Source organism: Sciurus vulgaris, assembly GCF_902686455.1.
Source record: "Sciurus vulgaris genome assembly, chromosome: 6".
Lineage (NCBI taxonomy): Eukaryota > Metazoa > Chordata > Mammalia > Rodentia > Sciuridae > Sciurus > Sciurus vulgaris.
This window is the reverse complement of record NC_136466.1, coordinates 45,697,183-45,718,424: the sequence shown is the minus strand read 5'-3', so window position 1 is coordinate 45,718,424 and position 21,242 is coordinate 45,697,183. Positions and strand designations below refer to the sequence as shown.

Genomic DNA, 21,242 nt, shown 5'->3' with positions numbered 1-21,242 from the left:
GCACACATTTAGGTATTCAAATCTCATACTTGAATCAATTCATATATGAATGAGAACATTAAAGAAAAAGTGAATCCATGGTGAAAGGAAACTTTCTAAAAGGTATGACCTCCATTCTACACTTTTACAAATAAAATAAACCGGATTAAACTTATTTCTTGTGATGACTCAATTCATAATTATGAGCAATGATGGTTCTGGCTGCAGTAGCTTAAAGAAGTGCTAAGACATGGATGATTTTTCACTGCAGTTTAAAAAAAAAAATCTCAAACTCCTGTGCTGTTATATTTCTTTTTTAAAAGTTTTTTTATTTGTTCTTTTTATATACGCATGATAGCAGAGTGTATTTTGCTATACTATACATACATGGAGTATAACTTCCCATTCTTGATATGGAGTTACACTGGTCATATATTCATATATGAACATAGGAAAGTTTGTCTGATTCATTCTACTGCCTTCTCTATTGCTTTTATATTTTTTATCTGGTGTTCGGAATTCTTCCATTTCATTCCATAATTAGCAGTCATTTCTTGAAACTACTTACATGACCCATTATAGTAGCACTTTCATTCCCTGGTTTGCTGGTTCTACTTCTGCCAGGTTAGGAACACAGATTCTCAGAACTAGATATACAGCACAGTTATACCAACAGCATTTATGTGAGGGCCTAAAATCTGTTCTGTGGAGTCATGTGTGTAAGTTTTTGTTTCATTACATGAGTTTTAACAGCCATTCGTGAAGCTAAGAGGCCACAAATGTTTATTTCTAAGTTCTCAGCTAGGGAAGTTTGTCTTAACTTCCCTCAGTGTTTCCAAGTGCAAACTGTTGACATGCTAGTTGAGACAATTACAAGATATTTAAAAGTCCATGGACATTGAATGCCAGAAGCAACCTTTACACATTTTAACAAACCAAAACAAATAAATAGTCCCATATGTACACACATGCACACACACACACACGCAAAATGTAGATGTTAGGATGGGCCAGGAAGACAACCAGTTCAAAGAGGTCTCCTAAGTCCATGGTCAGGCATGCCCATATTCTAAATCTAAGCCGTCTAGTTTCTTCAAGTTGATTTCTACTAAGGAATTCAAGGAAGCAATCTGGACAAAGACTGGCATACTCCATCCATAAACAGAAAGAAAAAAAACTTGGTAAAAACAAAGTATGAAGTTGATGACATTTAGGGTGGTAATCACTTCCCTAAACCTCTTCATTTATCTACCTGCCTCTACTGTTCTAAGGATTGTACTTGTCTCAAGGCAAACACCAACTTGACAGAACTAACATACATAAAATAAAGGAGGCTGATCCTGAAATTCACTGCAAACTTTAAGATCCCTTATCACAGCAGGAACCACTCTGCAAGATCATCTCCTGAAAATGCCTGGGAAAAAAATTATACTGTTACTGACATTTTCTTAGCAGACAAGGATTCACATACATGCTTCTGTCCTCAGTTATTTCATTTCTCAACAAGCACATCTCGTCCCCAATCCCACTACCTCTGATAACACAACATGGAGAATGCAATGCTCCAGCTACAGGGTTAACTCCAGGATACATATTAACTTATTCTCAACTCCAGAGGTGACTGAGAGGATCAAAGACACACTACACATCTAATTTTCCATGCAAATGTTCTTTCCTCAGTATCAAGAATGAAAGTTGTAAATAAGATTTTTGTTCCATATTATTTTACTCAATTAAGAATGCAACTACTGAATCAGGAAGTAAAGTAAAACTTCTGTATCTACTGCCTGCATCATTCACTTTGGGGCTGATTTATATAATGTCTTATATTCTTTCCTGAGGTTTAGTGTAATGGGTTAAAGGAATGGACTCTGGAGCCAGACTAAATTACTATCTAGTTGTGTAACTTTGGGCAAGTTATTTAACCGGTTTTTATTTCAGTTTTTCCTGTGGATAAAAGGAGGTTGACAATAGTATCCACTTCAACTTGCTGTAAGGATTAGATAGTTAATAATACTAAGCCATTAGAAGAGTACCAGTCACAGAGAGAACAATGTGGCTATTTGTGAAGAGCAGATAACACAGAATATTGCTGCTATTGTTGCTGTTCTTATTCCTCCCATCTACATCACAAATTCTTTACAGGCAGGAACTTAAAAGACCTCCATTTGTACTGTTTCCCATGGAAAAGAAAAGAACTACCTCTGAGAACCTGCACTGAGTGCTATACAAATAGCAATGTATTAGGTATAAGAGATATAAAGATGAGTAAAACATGACCCTCAAGATAGATTGGTGAAGAGGTGTAGGGATTTGATTGCCTTCTAATCATGAAACAAATACTAATTACATAGTACTAAAGTTTAGTAAGAATGAACAAAGTTTCAGAAGCACAGAATAGAGAATATAAAACTGATGAAAGGAAGACTGCAAAATCTTTGCAGGATGAGTAGTTTTCTCATTTGGACATTTGAAGGCAAGCAGCAGAGTATATGCAGACATACAAATGAAAAAGTTCATGGCACACGGAAGTAGAAGAGCATTGTTCAGTCTGACTGGAACACTTGCAAAGTAGGGAGAACATAAGCTGCAGCCATATTATAATGGATTACAGACACAATGCTAAGGATTTGAACTTTTCTCCACTTAGCACTGATGGCTCTAAACACTATAAAAAATATATATGTTGGAATTCTTTTTGTTTGTTTTCTCCCCCTGGTACTGGGGTTTGAACCCAGGGATCTTTGCCACTAAACTACATCTCAGTTCTTTTTAATTTTAAGACAAGTTCTTCCTAAAGTGCTAAGTGTCTCCCTAAATTATCCAGGCCAGCCTCAAACTTGCAGTCCTCCTACCTCAGCCTGAGTCACTGGGATTAATTACAGGCATTCATCTTGGCCGATCAATCTTTTTTTGAGAGAAAAACATTTAGAAAGATAATTGGAATTATATTATAAAGAAACAATAGGAGTAAGAAGACTACAGGCACAGATACTAATGTAAAGGGAATTATTGTATTCCAAGGAAAAGAATAATAAACATCTGAACTAGGACTGTAAGAACTCAGATTTGACAAACATAACAGAGGAAGTAGGACATGGCTCTGGGGCTGCCTTCTGGCCAAGAAAAAGAAGAAGAAAAAGTAAGAGTTCTGGTTGTCATTGGCTGTTGATGCCCAGCACAAGGCAGAGCAGTTAGTGAGTGCTCCATAAACATGGGTTTGATGAAATTAAATTTTTATAACCTAACAAATTAAGTTGGATTGGTGACCAAGTAATGAATTAACAAACATCCACACATCCAAAACAACCACACCCTTGAAATAAAAGTACAAGAGAAACAAAATTAAAGATTAAATGCTAGTTGAGAGCAAATACCACAGAATTATTAAAGGAAAAAACGAATCAGAATTTCCCCAGAGTATGTTCCACAAAACATTACTCCCAAAATATATACTATGATAAAACAATTCCAAGGTCAAACACATATGGAAAATGTTATACACCAGATTCACCCTTATGTTTACCACAAACACTAGGATATTCAATACTCTGAAAAGTTCCATAATTTTAAAAATTAACTTGAATACACAGTTTCCCGGACTTTGGACCATGGAACATTATCAAACCTTCCACAGATCAAGTATTCCTGAGAACACACTGGAAAACTCTACTTCACAAAAAGTTCTCCAAATGACAACAGAGTTTCAGAGGCATTAGAAGAAAATTTTACATGCTATAGAAATACAAAAATACAAACCTTCAGGTGAAGTTTTTGAAGAATTCGGGTAAGCAATCGTGGAAATCTTCCTACATCTAGTGTATTTATCAGCGACACCGCTTTTTTCATGCTAAATAAATCCATAAAACAAAGTTTTAAAACAATTTTAAAATATACTTGCTAACCAAAGGTCTAATGTTTTCTCCAATATGCAGATGGTAATTCACAATGGGGGGGAGGGTCCTAGGGAAGAACTGAGTTACTTTAGATTAGGTAGAGGGGAGTGAAGGGAGGGGTAGGAAAGATAGTAGAAAGAAACAAGTCATTATTACTTTATATACATATATGAGTGAATAGCCAATGTGATCCTACAACATGTACAATCAGAAAAATAAGAAATTATACTCCATTTATGTATGATTTATCAAAATGCATAAATGTATTCCACTGTCATTATAACTAAATGAACAAATAAAAAATTTTAAATAAAGTAAAATATGCTTGCTATTGTCTATAAGTTTTCATTTCAACAATTCTGACTGCCATATGGAAAGTCTGAGTAAAACAGAGTAAAGAAAATGGCAACCAGAAAAGAGTCAGGCAATCTGAACATTTCCAAAAAGATGCCTCCCAAAAGTAGTCTTTGAAAAGGTCTACTTGGAAAATTTTCTCTTATTGTAGGCAAAGCAAACTACAAGGGGGCCCATGTACTCTGTAGGTGTTCACATAACCTCTTAATCCAGAATGAAAATCAGAAAGGAGTAAGATAGGGGTTGCAGCAATTTAGGAAATTAAACTAAAAACATAATATGGAATAGCAAGTAATGGGAGAGGTGGATACTGCACACAAAATCATTTGTTATTACTAAGAAGACAGTTGCTTTAAAACCCTGTTTCACTTGTAATACTTGTAATAGTCAAATTTAAACAATGTATTAAGAACAATTCTGTACCAAATTGAATAAGGTTTACTGATGTAGTGTGTGCATTGACTGAGCAAAGAAACTCGATGTCAGAAACAAAGGAGTCCAAGAAGGAAAAACTTAAAAATGACAACTCTCTTCTTGAGATTTTTGCCCAGACACAAGTAAGTTATTCTCCAATTTCAATATTTGCCTATATACTTCAGTGATTCTTCTATAGCCACACAACATATTTCAATAAATTAGTCATTTTTACTCAATGGTGCTATTTTGGGCCAGGTGTAGTGATGCTCGCCTATACTCCCGGCTACTGGGGAGGCTGAGGCAGGAGGATCGCTTGAGCACTGGAGTTTGAGACTAGCCAGGGTTCATAGCATGACTTGGTCTCAAAACAAAAATCAAAAGTAACAAAAAAAAAAAGGGGGGGGGGACTTTGTATCACCACTATGGGCAGCCAACCTTACATATTACACACCGAAATTGGCTAAAAAATTAATAAAATGGAAATGAAAGTGTTAACAAAATCTAGTTAGATTATATTACCAGCCCAAAACCCTGACTTGAGGTCCATTCAATGACGACTCAAAAGGGAAGTTAACATGTTAGGTATTACCCACCCTCCAGCACCAGCAAGAGCCTTTCTCATCATCATCAGCTCTGAAACTTGAAGACGGAAACGGAGTACTTTTCCACGTGATTCGGCAGTACTCGAGGTAGCGCTTGGGAACTTCTGACACCACTCTGAGAAGTGACAACCACCAGGCACCGCCAGCTGCTGCCAGGCGCACTGTATGCCACAGATGAACCACCGTGAAGGTGGAAGCGCCAAGCCGTCCCTCGCACTCCGCGGACCTGACTGGCCCACGAAGCGACCTCAGCAGACCCGCCCCGGCTCCTCCCGGCCCGGCCCCGCCGCGGCGCCAGGACTGCAGGCAGCAGGGACATCCTCGCGCGGGTACTGCCCGCGCCACCCCGGCGCGGCTACCACAAGTGATCCCAGGACAGTACCTGGGACTCTCCGGCAGGATTAGCGCCGCCGATGCCGCCATCCTAGCCGCTCCCTCGCTCGCCGCCTGTCAGCTGCGCCGAGCCCCACCAATCAGGGCCGCGGAGGACGGAAACCCGGAAGGCCCAAGCTGCGCAGCCGCCGCCTGCTCCTCCGGACTCCCGGGACTGGAACCCCAGAGACCGGTCCTGCGGGCCCAGAAGAAGCGAGGGGACGACGCTGTCGTCCTCCCTGTCACGCTAATTGTATCGGAGTTAAGGCTCTACCTAAGTATTTATTATACTTATATGTCTATATATCATGTGCATACCTGGCTAGACATGTGTATATGTGCATTTTTATATATGTGTGTCAATGGGTATAATATGGAAGTAATGTGTGTGTACCCGCACATACATATACTGTATAGCTTTTTTATTCATTTATTTATTGATTGATTGATTGATTGATTGATAGCGCACCTTTAAGCAAGTGCTGCGGCATCTGCCAACGGAGCTGCCACACCCCTACCCCGTCCTGGAGCTTGCTTGCTTTGCCGAGCTTCATCCCTTAAGAGAGATAGTTCAGCCTCCTCCAGCCTTGGCACCGGGCTCGCCGCGCCTCCTATATCAGCATGTCCAGAGCTCCTCAGGGCTCCATGGCCCGGCCTGAAGAGGGTATGTGCAATTCGTTAGTACCTACTATATGTCAAGCACTAAGCTAGGCACTGGGTTTTTGCCTGTTGTTGAAATGAACAAGTATTTGAGCCTCTCTTCTGAGTTCACCACAGCTAAGTAAGGGAGATGCATCACCGCGAATAGTTCCACTAAGGATCTTCCATGAGAGTAGCATTTTCACGAATACCTTGAACTGCCTTAGAGAAAAAGAAGAAGAGCATTAACGAAATCAGAGATGGGAGCAAGAAAGCATCCTGAGCAGGTGGCAAATGCAATGCCTGCAGAGATGAGGAAGGTTTTTTAGGGCAAAGGCTGAGGAGTAGATGGACAGTTCAATGGAGTTTGAATAATAGCCAGGAATTAAGGCTAGAAAAATTTGAATGACAGGTTTTAGCATTTGCACTTAATCTGGAGAGAAATGGGCAGCCATTAATTCTTTTAAATGTTTTGGTTTTTCCCTAAATTAAATATTTTAAAGTAAAAATATTTTGTGAAGAGAAATGGGTTTTGTTTGTTTTTGTCTTTTTTCAAGTTTCTTGTTATCCAAATGATTGGACTGGAAAGAGGTAAGCAGGTAAACTACAGAGAAAATTATTGCAATAATTTATGGAAAGCAATAAAATCCTGTGGTACTAAAAAGGCATTGGAGAATGAAAAAACGGTGGATGAATTAGAGTTGCATTTCAACAGAAGAATCTTCAAGAACTGGCAAGAGATTGAATTTAATTTTCCTCCCTAATTATATTTTACTTAAATTATTATTTAAATTAGTTGGCATTCCTGGAGCAGCCCAAAAACATCCTCACTGAAAGGAGAAGCCAGATTGCAAATTAAAAGCGAATAATCCCTACATGGATAATTGAGTCAATTATACAGTGTGTTGAATACATACAAATACGTTTGGTTCCACAACCACTCCGCACACTCCCCAATTTATGCATATCTGAAAGAGATATATGCGAATGAACATAAATTATAGGTCTCTGCTCCAAACACAGATTACCTTACCTGGCACAACTGTAAAGAGATTCTAGTTCCCTCTATCTTCAAATCATTTCCCTTTTGTCTTGATTGATTGCCTGAAGTGGAGCTACTAACCTGCTTCAACTGTTTCAAATCTATAGTGAAGTTCACCTCCTCCTCCTCAGTTGCCTTAAAAAACAGCTGGGATTTTGAACAAGGTGGTTCAAATCCTGAATCTGTATCACTTTGGACAAAGTATTAATCTCACTTAGCTTTCCATTCCTAATCTCTAATGTAGGGATGAAAGTAACATCTGCTCCCCTGAACTGTGGTGAGGATTAGATAATATGATGTGCACCTTTGAGAAACACTCTCTCTTCCTCATAAAATAAAGCACAGGCCTCCAGGTTTCTTACAAGAGAGTCACTAATGGACACAGAGGCCTCTTGCTCTATTTCTCTCCATTTGCAATGATGGACTGGTTACTTCTTATTATCACTTATTATTATTTGTTTCTAAAGAGGCTTGATGCTGTGAATAATTTCACCCCTCAAATATTTAAGAGCATCACCTAGGATATTTCTGCATTCTCTGGAATATAAGTATATATGCCCATGAAAAAGTCCTTTAGGTTACCTACCTGTTGCCACCTGCTACAGAATAGGAACTATATTTCCTGAAGGCAAAATTTCATAACTACTCTTTACCCTTACTCTCCAAACTTACCTCATCTTCATGATGGATCCAGAGCCCAGATCTGCTGGCCTTGTTTATCATGGCTAAACCATGCTGAATGCATCAGTTTTTCCGTGCCCCTACCTTCATTACATACTTCTACCAAGACCACATTTTTGACATACTTTGTTAGCCAGGTTCTGTAGAAACAGTGTGAGTTACATTCTTGTGCCTCATTAGGAGCTGTAAATGCAGGGAAGTAGGAGTGAGGGCAAAAGGGAAGTAAGAAAGGACAGGAGGAAAGCGAATGCAAGGTGGCATGTTATCTACCTGGTTACAATGTCAAAACCTAGCTTGTACAGAGAGACTCTATGAAGTCACCGTGACTTAGGGGTGAAAGAAGAAAAAAATTTCCTGCAAACTCTGAAATTTTTCTCTCTTGTTGGTCCAAATTTTCCTATGGTTCATACCACCCCTACATTTCTAGAGTGTGTAATCTGGTGATTAAGCAGCTCCACTGCAGAGTCCACAGTTTTCATGGGTCTGGTAAAAAATACAGGAGTCCTAAAGTATAGGAGAATAGGAACCCAGGACTCAGTTCCAACTTGTACCCATCCCCAGATTACTTCCCTCTGGACTCCTGATGGTGGCAGTTAGTGGCAAGGGCTTTAAGACCAGGAAACAATTCAGAGTTCCCAGGGGCCATTTTCTTTGGGAAAGTAGAGCAATGTGCTGAAACCTGGGAAACAAGTGAAGCTAGTTGGTGACATGCATAACTTGGGGACAGTCGTATTTCTTTAGTAGACTCTGAATACGAGAGTTGTTTGACCTCTGAATGCTTCAGTCTTAATTGTGCAGCTTTTTTTCGTTTACAGAGGCCTCGTTGTTTTTCCAAAGTATATCACAACACAAATTGAAGTGAGGTCTGGTGTCAGCCCTCCACAGTATCCTTGAAGTGAGGTCTGGTGTCGCCCTCCACAGTATCCTGGGAGTTAACCTTTACTTCTGAGTATGAGTTTTGTCTTCTTTGGAGTCCCTCCCTTTTGGTGGGTGCCTTCTCAAGGACCTCTTTGTGTTCTCTTCCTGTACCCTCACTGTGCATTCACTCTCTCCCCATGAGGCATGATTTATATGTTTGGTACTCAGCAAAGTAGAATGAAGTATAGGCCTTCTCCCAGAAGACTCTCCCAATCCTAAATGAACTCTGGACACACCAAAGAGTAATTTGAAAGATGGGTAACATCTATTCACCCACTGGAGCAGTATCTGAGTCCAGAAACCCCAGCTAATTGAAGTGACCTTTTAAGTAAACACTTGGTATATATTATTAAGTTAGGGAGGTGGGCAGACATTTTATCATGTACCCCAGATTGTCCCTGCAATGTGTTGGCTAATTAAGAAACATTTTGGAAGATGTTAGTTCTCCTACTCATACTGAGTTTTTCAGGTCCATCTGGTGTTGGATTGGATATGAGGTGTCCCCCACAAGCTCCCGTGTAAATGCAGGAATGTTCTGAGATAAAATAATTAGGTTGTGAGAGCTGGAACCTAGCAAGTTCATCCCAGTTTAAATGGACTAACTGTAGGCAAGGAGGGCATGGCTTGTTCTCTGTCTGTTCCCTGGCTGCCATAATGGAAGAGTGCTCCTCTACCATGCCCTTCCGCCAAGATGCCTTATCTTTGGCCTAGAGCAATGGACTTGGATGACCATAGACTGAACCTCTGAAACAAGGAGCCAAGACAAACTTTCCCTCCTTTAAGTTGTTCTTGTCAAGTATTGTGGTCCCAGCAATGCAAAGCTGACTAATAAAATCTATCAAGGAGTCACATAGGGCAGAAGACTAGAACTACCTAATCCTTTGCCCTATACCAGACTGACTGTAAAGCGTGTGCTTTCTATTCAACTGTTTTGAAACCTTTGCTATGAAAGCCACTGGCCCAGGCTGGGGATGTAGCTCAGTTGGTAGAGTGCTTGCCTTGCATGCACAAGGCCCTGGGTTCAAACCCCAGCACCGTAAAAAAAAAAAAAAAAAAAAAAAAAAAAAAAAGTCACTGCCCCAGCTTTCCTCCTCCTCATCCAACACTAAATAAACACATCCCCCTCCACACCATCACTCCTTCACAGTTTCCAGCCCTGTTTTTAGCTCTGTAGTCAGCACTTGCCTCATAGGTGTAAGAATCAACTGGGGTATGACTGAAGAACACCCTTTAAGATGGTAAACATGTAGTTATTTGTTCCCTTTAAGATGGTAAACATGTAGTTATTTGTTCCCTTTAAGATGGTAAACATGTAGTTATTTGTTGCGCATTTTCCCCCAGATTCCCAGGGGAATGAAGTTTATTACAGGTTTTTATTTTGAGTTTGTTATGTGAAGGTTCCTATTTATTGTGAGATACATGAGGAATAAAGAATGCTTGAACATAATCTATCCCCTTAGTAATTGCATAAGAGTCTGTGATGTGAAAAGGAAACAAACAGCTTAGAAAAAATAAAGAATAATATCAAGGTTGCAGGCCACATTTGTCCATAAAAAAACCAACAACAGTATTTATCTTCACTTACCCTTCACCAGAAGGAGAATGGGATAAGGGATGGGAGGGAAGCTTTTATTAAAATGTGGCAAATACACACTTTGTGATATATGAACAGATCCTTTTCTAACTATTCTCAAGCTTTAAGTTGAAAACCAGCTCGAATTATCACCCCTCCATTTTCATTTGCACCTAGTTTCTTCCATTCTATATCCCAGGGGCCTGAAACATTTAAAGGACTGATATTCACACATAGGATGTGTGAAAGACTGAGTTGTTTCTTCAGTAATTTTCACCTGTGAACGCTATGAACACCATTCGAAAAGAATTAGATGGTGCCTCCCATATAGACATGTGAGAGTAAGGCAAGATTACAGATTGCCTTCTAACCAATGACCAGTAAAGGAAATTTAAAATTATAGTAAATGCCACAAATAAACAACAGAAAAAAATTAATTAACAGCAAATGGACAAGGAATAAAAGCATGACCTAATAATACAACTGGAAAAGTGTTAGCCAAATAAACAGAGCTTCTGTTGCTGGATCCTAAAGGTGGGCCTCAGCTTGCTGAAACCATGCTGGGAAAAAAGGAGTTCATGAACCCATGAGGCTTCTCTTTATATCCCCCAGTTTGCAGAGGTGAGGAATTGGAGGTAAACAGTCAGTCAAGGGAAGTCATAGGAAATCCTGGAGAATATGAGAACTGATAGTTGATGCAGGAACTGGTGGAGGTTAGAAGAACCCCACAGTTCACCTTTTTGATGCCTCTGAGTAAGGAAAAAAAGATAGAGCATTAAGGCAAAAAAAAAAAAAAAAATTACATCTAATTATCTCAAACAATAAATAGGGAGCTAGCAAATTTGAAGACAAAGAAACAAGAAGAAAAGAGATTCCAAGGCTACAAGGCAGTGGGAACATGGAAGCCTCAGGGAAAATAACTCTCCCTCAAGCTCTCTGCCTCATTGTTAATGCTACTGAAACCCACAGGCAACTGAGTCCTTTCCCTTTACTAAGCAGAAATGAAAGAACTAAACGGGGAAGTGAACAACCAGGGCTGACTCAGAAGGAATCAGAGGCTCTGGGGCTCCACAATTAAAGAGGAACTGATTGGAAGCCTGTGGGTACCCGCTCAGGTTGGACATGCCCCTCCCATGTGTAGTGAATCCCAATACAGGGCTATCAACAAAATCACAAATCTGGGAAAGTAAAAACTAAATCCACTAACAAATGCTATCTTTAGTACCAGATTCCATGCAAGCTTTGATTCAAAAGTAGATAGAATACAAATATTGAGCCATCAAGATGGCATTTCTGATGGAAAGGCAAATTGGTCTCACATTAATAGGCAAAAGAAGCAAGAAGACTTTAGCACAATATCAGGAAATTTTGAGCCTGGGCAGAGCTGTCCATGCCAGATACACATGAAGCCATGCCAGTAAACACAGGAAGCAGTGCCATGGTAACTTTAAGCATTCTACATGAAAATGTAAGAAATAAAAGTACACAGCATAAAAAAAAACAGATGAAAATTCCATGTGCATGTTCAAGATAGAACATAATAAAGAAATTAATTCTCTAGAACAAGAACTAAAAGACAACATGATAAAACAATAAAATTAGATAAAAAAAACCCAAAAAAAAAAAAAAAACAGGAAAAAAGTCGAGAATTGAAAACTCAGCATTTCCTAGCTATTACCTAAATTGGAAACTGCAAGAAACAGACTACACACAATTGCAAATTTAATTATTGATAGAGAAGATTGGCTATTTATGGTGAATGCAAAAGAATAAGACAGAAAGTAGATACTGAGAACAAAGAAAAACCAATCTAAAAATCAATGTGTCCCCAAGGCAAAGAATCCAAATAATAGACCAAAAGTAAAAAATAATAATAGTAATAAAAGCACATTCAAATAAATTATAAGTGTCTGACTCCATTTTTCATCTTTGATTGCTGGCAGTTTTTCCAGCCCACCATTCCCTTTTCCCCTTTGCCCCCACCTAGGCAGTCAAAGAAGCCCAGGTTCTCCCTCATGGGCATTGGTGAGAAATTCAAACCCCAGAAGCCCCTGACTAGTTGGGGAACCATAACCTGTGTCCCCCACCTTAACCACCATAAAACCCTAAGCCAGATGTCCTCTCTTGCTCTTTCAAGCACTTTTTAGGTCTATTTGAGAGCATTCTCTGTTCTCTCATCCACGTAGTATATTCACACCTTCCTCTAATAATGTGCATATCATCACCGGTCTAGGCACCAAAACAAATTTGGGGTGGGGAGTCCATTCTGCCTCTCTGGGATGAACAAAATAAATATTTAATAGAAGACCATTTTTCTAGATTGTTGGAAAAGTTGAATCTGCAGTTTAATGAAAAGGTAAATTGTTTTCCAAGAGAACTAATGTCAAATAATGATGCTGGAACAAATTCTAATAAAATTACCAAACACCAAATACAAAGAAACAATTATTCAGGCTGTCTGGTGAAATAAGCATATTGTTTACAAAAGTACAAAAATCAACAATTCCCAGACTTCTCCATAGCAATGTCTAAAATTTTGATAAAAGTATATCATGTCTAGTCAAAATGCTATTCAATTATAAAAACAAAAGTTAAAAATTATCAAACATGATTGCATCCATACTTTTCATGGACTTTTTTGGAAAAATAATTGAAAATAAGCCAAAGAAGCAATTAGTGAAAATAAGAATTTCAGAATGGAGATGTTATGGTGAACATTAAATCTATATGAAACTAAAATTTAGTTACAATAGGGATAATGTTTATGAAATTAAATTTATTTTATAAGATTTGATAATGTAAAATTAGTATATAGCTAAGAAAACTAATTTTAAAATGGACAAAATAGGTGGAATACAGTTTTAAGAGTACTAATTGCCTTATCTTTCATGGCAAGGAAATAATAAATGTATCATAAGTGAAATACATCTTTAATAAATTGACTATAACTTCTTACATTTTTCATGATTATTTTTAAAAAGCGCAGAGGTGGCTTTCTAGAAAGCTGCAGTCTGAACATCTCTCAGAAAGTGTGGAAATATTTTCCTCGCTCATTTTGTTCAATCAACTCAGTAACCAGAAAGACTCTTATTTTGAAAACAATACAAGCAATTTAGCATCTATTGCTTACTTCCTGAATCATGTTATCATTACTTCTGATGGCATTTGAATTTGTGACCACTGTCTTAGAGGGGTCTCTAATATTTAACATCTCTTTGTTAAAGAAACAAGTCTATAAAATATGGCAGCTTCTTCCATTTATTGTCCTTCTTTTATCCACTTTAATAAAAAACATTTTTATATATTTACATACTATGTTTTGTATATAGCATATAGATTAATATCGCATATATTACATATATAGCATATAGATTGCATAAAGGGATTACCAGAATTAGGACTGGTTAATGTTCATGATATTCGTTTGGCAAAATTTTCTGTAATTTTCTGTCTTCTACTTTGCATCTCTCCATATTACTTGAATTTCCAACGATGAGAATGAATTATATTTATAAAAACAGGAAAGTCATTATTCAAAACTAAAGAAAACAAAGAAAATTAGTTATGAAGAGATGTATACATATATATTTATGAATATGTAGTTATATATTAAGGATATATACATATATGGATATATTATGGATACATACACACACATATATTTATGTATATATAATGAATGTATATAGTATTAAAATATTTAACATTCCAATAAAAATACTTTGGAAGACCTAAACACTAACATCATTCTTATGGCAATTTATAAATAGTATTAATTCATTAAATAGTTTCAAAATCTACTTAAGTTTTTTTTGTGTTAAAGTAAAGAAATACCCAAAGTAAATTATTAATGCTACTGCATTTGAAAAGAATCCAAACATATATCTCTTCAGTATAATTGCCCATCTTTTATTTACACAGGATTTTAAAAGGCTTTCTCTTTACTGTTTGCTTAGATTAGTAAATTGAGGAGATGAGTGTAGTTACTTCTTTCAGGGTCAGAGTCAGCATAGCATTACTAAAGATAAGTGATGCTTCTTACAAGCCAAATAGCCACAGAGGTCTTTATCTGCCTTCTTAGAGCCATAGGTAAGACATACCACTGTACCACCTGCATGAGTCTACCCCATGTGCTGATTGTTCCATGCCCATTATTTGTCTGTCCCTAGTCTTGTGACACACTCCTCTGCTGCCTTTCCATCTCTCCAGAAGGGATTATGGATGTAAAGGTATCTTAGTTATTACAATGCCTAAGGAGGAGCCCCGAATCACAGTCTCACACAATGATGAGACTCCCCAAAGTGTCAATAGCAACTGTGTAAAGAAAGCAAATTCTCAAGGCTTCTTGATCCACTTAGTTCACACTTTCTACTGTCCCAACCACTAAGTTACTCTCTTCTCAGGACTGTCAGAGGTTCATCATATGAAGCATACATTTAGGCAAAGATCAGGTAAGATTGTGTTTCATCATTAACCAACTATCATGAAGGTAAAATTCCATCCTTCAACTTCCTCAGATACCTTAAAATGCCTTGTATCATCTTAGTCCCTACCTCTTAAATCATGCTGGCAGCTCACAGATAAAGTTAAACTAATTCAAGCCATTTTACAATGAAGATCTAACATCTCATTTGGAAAGGCAATTTAGTTACTTAGGTTCCCTGACAGGTCACACTCGTGCATTCCTATCCCCAGTGGAATCTTCATTCCAAAGTCTCTGTATCTGAGGCCAGGGGCAGAGGTCTTTAGGCAGCTCTGCTGAGGCCTCCCTAGTGGGAGGAGAGGGAGTGTCTTGAAAAGCCTATGCTAGCTCAGTACCCAGTACTTCTCCACTTCTAACCTTTCCCCCTTGCCTCTTCCCACTTCTACCTCCACTCTAGAGTCCGTAAAACTTCTGGAGTTCTTTGTGGTAAGCTCTTTAAACATTAAGACAACCCCCACATCCACACTGATGCATGTGACTCCCATGACTCTCAGTCAACGTGAGCCTCTGTGTGTGTGTGTGTGTGTGTGTGTGTGTGTGTGTGTGTGTGTTTTCATGGAAAAGGTGAAAGGCAGCCAGTGCTCCCTCCAGTTTTAGGCTCTTGCCTGTTCCTTCACAGTAAGTGACTAAAGGTTTACCTTTCTCATCTTTGGCTTGTTGCTAGTCTGATACTTAACAGTTCAGCTCCCTCTCCTGGCTGACTCATCTGAGCTCAAGACAATTGGTCCTGGAATATATTGTCTTGGCTGTTTCCCAGCTCACAGAACTGCTCTGGTACCTGTTCTTATTGAGACTAAGGTCTTATGCATTTCTTTATATTTGGTGGACCCTTTTTTGGCTTAAATTCACCAAAGTCATTTGCATTTGAGACCGTGACTGACTTAATCGTAAACGTATGATAAACGTATGCTAATCACAAAATGCCAACAAAAATTAGATTGCAAAGATACAAAAAAGAAAAGAAATGGTAAACAATATGGGGAAATGGGATCCAGAGATCCTTCCAATTGACTGTTGGAAATTCTTTTACTCAAACTACAGGAATACTGGCAAGAAGAAGGATGGATAGAGATTCTTACCAAGATTTGGGGCAGGAGAGAAAATTAGGATGCCAAAAGATTGGATGACCTTCATCATTTCTAAGAAGACGGCAGCATTGCTAAGATGAAAAGGTGGCAAGTTAAAGAGATTAAAGGCTTAATTAGCTGTGGAGAATGGTTGAGGAGCTGGTTGGACTGTGAGGAAATTGCCATGAGAATATAGAACAACATCAGTCTGCAAAACTGGGTACCTTCACCACAGACAGCTTGAGAAAGACATATAGTGGAAGCCAGACCTTTTTTTTTGTACCAGAAATTGAACCCAGCGGTGCTTAACCACTGAGCAATATCACCAGTCCTTTTTTATATTTTATTTAGAGACAGAGTCTCACTGAATTGCTTAGGGCCTTGTTAAGTTACTAGCTGGCTTTGAACTTGCAATCCTCTTGCTTCAGTCCCCAGAGCCTTTGGGATTACAGGTTTATGCCACCACACCTGGCAGGAGTTAGACATTTTATATGAAATATTTTTAAAATTTTATTTTTCTGCTAATGTATCCCTTGTTTTCAGTTATAATTCTGAAACTTAAAGAGGGCACCAAAATAAAAATACATTTATCAGTCTGTCGTAAGTTTAAGACAATAAGTTAAATAAATTTTTGAGAAAATATTTTATTCCAAAGAAAGAGAAGAAAGCTCTTTGTAATCACCTCCAAAATAATTTTAGAATATGTTTTTGAAAAACAGTTGTCTTGGTTTTGTCCTATGTAAAATAGCAACATACCTATGAATAGCCAGCAGAGGGAGCCAAAACCATACATGTAATTTTTTCTATATTATATATTTTTTCTCTATATACATACTTATTATATACTTATATAGAGAAAAAAGTATATATATTCATATAAATATATAGATTATCAAAAATTACAAATGCAAAAGACCCTCATCTTTCAAGAGCCTAGAAAAAATACAAATCATATAATTTGATAACACTCTGCGGCCAACTACTTCATGGAAAAAGTTTAAAAGCTAGAATGGGATTATGAATTTGAAGCAATTCAAAGAAAATGTCCTTTCCTCCCTTCCTCTCTCTATTGCACTCTTTGTTTTCTCTGGAATTTCTTTATAACAACAACCCCAAAGCAAGGTAATTTCTATTCCCGATCAGTTGAAACCTTCTATGAATTGTATGAAAACTTTTTTATTTCCGATTACTGGGATCATAGTGGTTACACATGTGTTGAAAAGAAGCAGAAAGGTCTCCATCCCTACCTCTTAAATCAGGCCTTGATCATGTTTCAGGAAAGGGAAGGAGCAGGTTTCTAGTGCAAAGTTGTTAAAAATGAATTTGCTAAAACTCCACATAAGCATCTCTCCATGGATGACATCTGAATTAGAGTGTTTTGTTTATAAGCAAGAGAATCTGACTCGACTAGCTTAAGAGGGGAAGGAATTTACTGAAAGGATGCTAGTTTGGGCTATCATTTCAATAATTTTTAAGGGTTGATATTGAAATGATAAGTATATATTGTGTACATCTTTATGTTCAGAAACTTGAAAATTTATTTAAATTATATAATTCCTAGAAAAATATAGCTGCCCAAAATTTACATAAGGAGAAACAGAATATAACAGAATATGACTATTTTTTAAAATGAATGTATTATTTAAAATCTTTGTCTTTAAAAAATGAAGAAAACCCAACAAAACCAAAACAAGGAAAATTTCCAGGTCCAAATGACCTGAGTGACAAGTTCCAACAAATACTTAAGAATGAAGCATTTCTGGGCTGGGGATATAACTCCGTTCGTAGAATGCTTGCCTCATAAGCACGGGGCCCTGGGTTCAATCCCCAGCACTGCAAAAAAAAAAAAAAAAAAAAAAAAAAAAAAAAATGAATGAGGCATTTCATCTGAAACAAAACTTTGATACCAAAGCTCTGTGGGGAACTTCCATTTCCAAGAAGATGGAGCAGATTTTTTTTTTTTTTTCTATTCTGCTCACTAATTCCAGGTAAGCACTGCAGTTTTCTAAATAAAACAAATATAAGATGATTCTGAAAGGTAGGGAAGAAAAAGTCAAGCTGGCTGCTGAACTTCAACATGAAGAATGCTAAGCACACACAGTACTAAGTACCCTGGATCTGTTTTACTTAGTATATCCCGGAATATTTAAAGACTGGGTAATGGAGATGCTGGCAATTCAGAAATGCCAATGGGCACAGGTGTGAAAGTCCTCAAAACCTGGACTCTGTATCCAAAGGAACAAAAAAGGGAAAGCCTATTCAGACAGAAAACTTTTAGACAAAATTCCCTCAACTCCAACCTAGGACTACAAAAAACACTCTGTTCTCACCCCCACCAGTAGTAACCAAGAGGAGACCCTGATCCATTCTGGTCAGGCTGAGGCAATGTTCCACCACCACAACAGAATAAACCCACATCAAGACACATCATACCTTAACTTCAGAAAGCTAAAATCAAAGAACAAAATAACTGGAGAGAAACAGCACATTACTTACAGGGAAAAAAAAAAATTCAAATGATAACAGATTTCTCTTTAGAATCTATAGAAGCTAAAAGGAAATAACAAACATGTTTTACACAATCAATGAAAAGATATTGGCAGCTCAGAATTCTACATCCAGCTAAGATATCCTTCAAAAATGAATTTGAAATCAAGACTTTCTCAGATGAAGGAACACGAAAGAGAAATCTTCTCTAGCAAACCTACCCTAAAAGATGGTCAAAGCACACTTAGTAGTGAAAGACCGTCTGCATTCTCCCTCAGCTTAAGAGCAAGGGGAGGCTGTCTGCTCTCAGCACCATTATTTAACATAGTTAACAGGAAGTCTATTGTCCAGAACAATAATGAAAGGAAAAGTCAGAAAAGACATAGAGAATAGAAAGGAAGAAATAAAATTATTACTATTTGCAGACGACAAATTCCAGTTACATAGAAGATTACACGTAATCTTTTAAAAAAATCTCTAGAATTTATAAGTAACTTTGGGAAATTTGAAGGTAGAAGATCAACACAGAAAATCAACGTATTTCTACATGCCATCAGTGATATTAAAATGTTATACCATTTTCAATTGCTTAGAAAATTAAATATGCAGTTATACAGGACTTGTATGCCAAAAACTACAAAATGATGATGATGAAACAAATTAAATATCTAGATAAATGAAGAAACATGCGGTGTTCATTAAATAGGAGACTCAAGATAAGAGCAATGTCAGTTCTTTGCAAAGTGATATTCAGATTTAATACAACTTCTATTAAATTTTAGAAGATATTTTGTAGGTATAGACAAGATTATTCCAAAGTTTATATGGAAAAACAAATGAAATACAATAGTTAAAACAATTTTTAAAAACAAAAATGGGAGAAATTGCTCTACCTAATTTCAAGACATTGCATATCTCCAAAATAAACATGATGTTGTACATCTGTAGAGGAATAGATACATGAAACAATGTAACTGGATAGAAAACTCAGAAATAGAAATAGTCCTACATAGTATGGCCAACTGATGTTTGACAAAAGATAAGAACAATCCAATAGATGAAAAATAGTCTTTTCAACAATTGGTGCTGAAACAATTGAATATTCCTAGGCAAAAAATAAAAAACAAAACTTGACCTAAATATCACATCTCACATCTTATATAAAACTCAAAATGAATCACATAAAACTTTTAGAAAATAATACAAGAGAAAAAGGAATTGGATAAGAGTTCCAAAAGCATACCCTATAAGGAATGAAAGTTTATCAATGGAACTTCATCAAATGAAAACTTTGCTCTATGAAGACCTTATTAGGAGAATGAAAAACACCTTACAGACTGAGAGAACAATATTTGCAAGCCACATATCTAACAAAGAACTCACTGCTAGAATACATATAGAACTCTCAGATCACAATAGAAAAAAATCAAATAATCCAGTTAGAAAATGGACTAAAGACACTAAGAAACATTTCACTGAGAATGACATACAGATGGGAAATAAATACATGAAAAAGATGTTCCATGTCATTAGCCATTAAGGAAATGCAAATTAATGCCACAATGAGATATCACTACACACCTATCAGAACAGTAAAAAAAAAAAAAAAAAAGTAAGAACAACAAATGCTAATAAGGATGTGGGAAAATCGGGTCCCTCATACATTGCTGATGGAAATGCAAAATGATACAAGTATTCTGAAAAACATTTTGACAGTTTCTTACAAAACAAACATAAAAGTACCATATGACCCAGAACTTGCATTCATGAGCATTCCTCAAGACCAGTCCTTTTCCAGTGTCCTGTAGCTCAGGGACTGGCCACCTACTTCATCTATTCAGTCACGACAACCTGGAGCTATCTGTGGCTCCTCTGTCTTCCTCACCCCTTATCTCTTTTTCATTACAAAGTTCTCCCATCTAGAAGAGTGATCTTCTAAAAATGCCACCCACTCCTTGGCTTAAGGTGCTTCAATGGTTTCCTGTTTTTTGGTCACAGAAGAAATTCTTAAAAGTGATTAAAAGACCTGATACAATATGACCACTGTCTGATCTACAGAGACTTCTAAATGCTCCACTCCCGACCCGCCAGGCTTCTTCCAGTGTCCAGAATATGTTCTTACCCTTTCTGCCATAGATCTGTATACACGGTCTTTACCAGAAAACTCTCTGTACATATAATTCTCACCTTTCAACCCCACACCTGGGATGACTCCCTCAGGAAGACTTAGGTATAAGACATAAGGTATGCTTGTAAGACATACCTCCTCTCATTCTTTTCACATTCATTTATGTGCTCACTTGATTATTCTCTTTCTCTCTCTTCTACTCTGTCAGGTTCATAAGGACAGAGATCATGTCTGAGGGTGTTCTCCCGCCCCTTACCCCATTATTTGCTTAGCATAGTAATATGTCTGGCACATAGATGGTGCTTGATGAATCAATAAATAAATGAATGGAAAGTCGCCATGTACAGTATCTATTTATATTTTATATAAAGGCTATTTGATGCACTATTGAAGGAAAAACATTTAAAGTCAGTCATTGATCTCTCTGAATTTATTATATCTGACCTAAAATCTGGCCCATTTAAAAAGAGCACACAGGCAGCCATACAATAGTGAGAGGGAAAATAATCTGCCTCTATAAACGGTAAGCACAAAATAGAATTTTTTTTTTCAAATTGGGTATGAGTCTAAGTAATAAACAATGCTGTCAGACATGGACAGTGAT

At 37.4% G+C, this 21,242-nt stretch overlaps 1 protein-coding gene across 4 annotated transcripts in view; it reads right to left on the bottom strand.

Annotated features, from left to right (window-relative positions):
- The window catches only part of COMMD10 (COMM domain containing 10), a 280,419-nt gene extending 274,675 nt beyond the window's left edge, over window positions 1-5,744 (bottom strand). Inside the window, exons 1-2 of one of the 4 annotated variants that reach the window (XM_079143910.1) lie at window positions 5,631-5,744; window positions 3,739-3,829 (exon numbers count right to left, since the gene is read on the bottom strand). In XM_079143910.1, coding sequence (XP_079000036.1) covers window positions 3,739-3,829; window positions 5,631-5,671 — 132 coding nt within the window. In that variant the 5' untranslated portion in view covers window positions 5,672-5,744. Of the gene's footprint in view, window positions 1-3,738; window positions 3,830-5,239; window positions 5,591-5,630 lie in introns of those variants that run through there. The other 3 variants (XM_079143907.1, XM_079143909.1, XM_079143908.1) reach the window with 3 other exon arrangements.
- Between the last annotated feature and the right edge of the window lie 15,498 nt (window positions 5,745-21,242).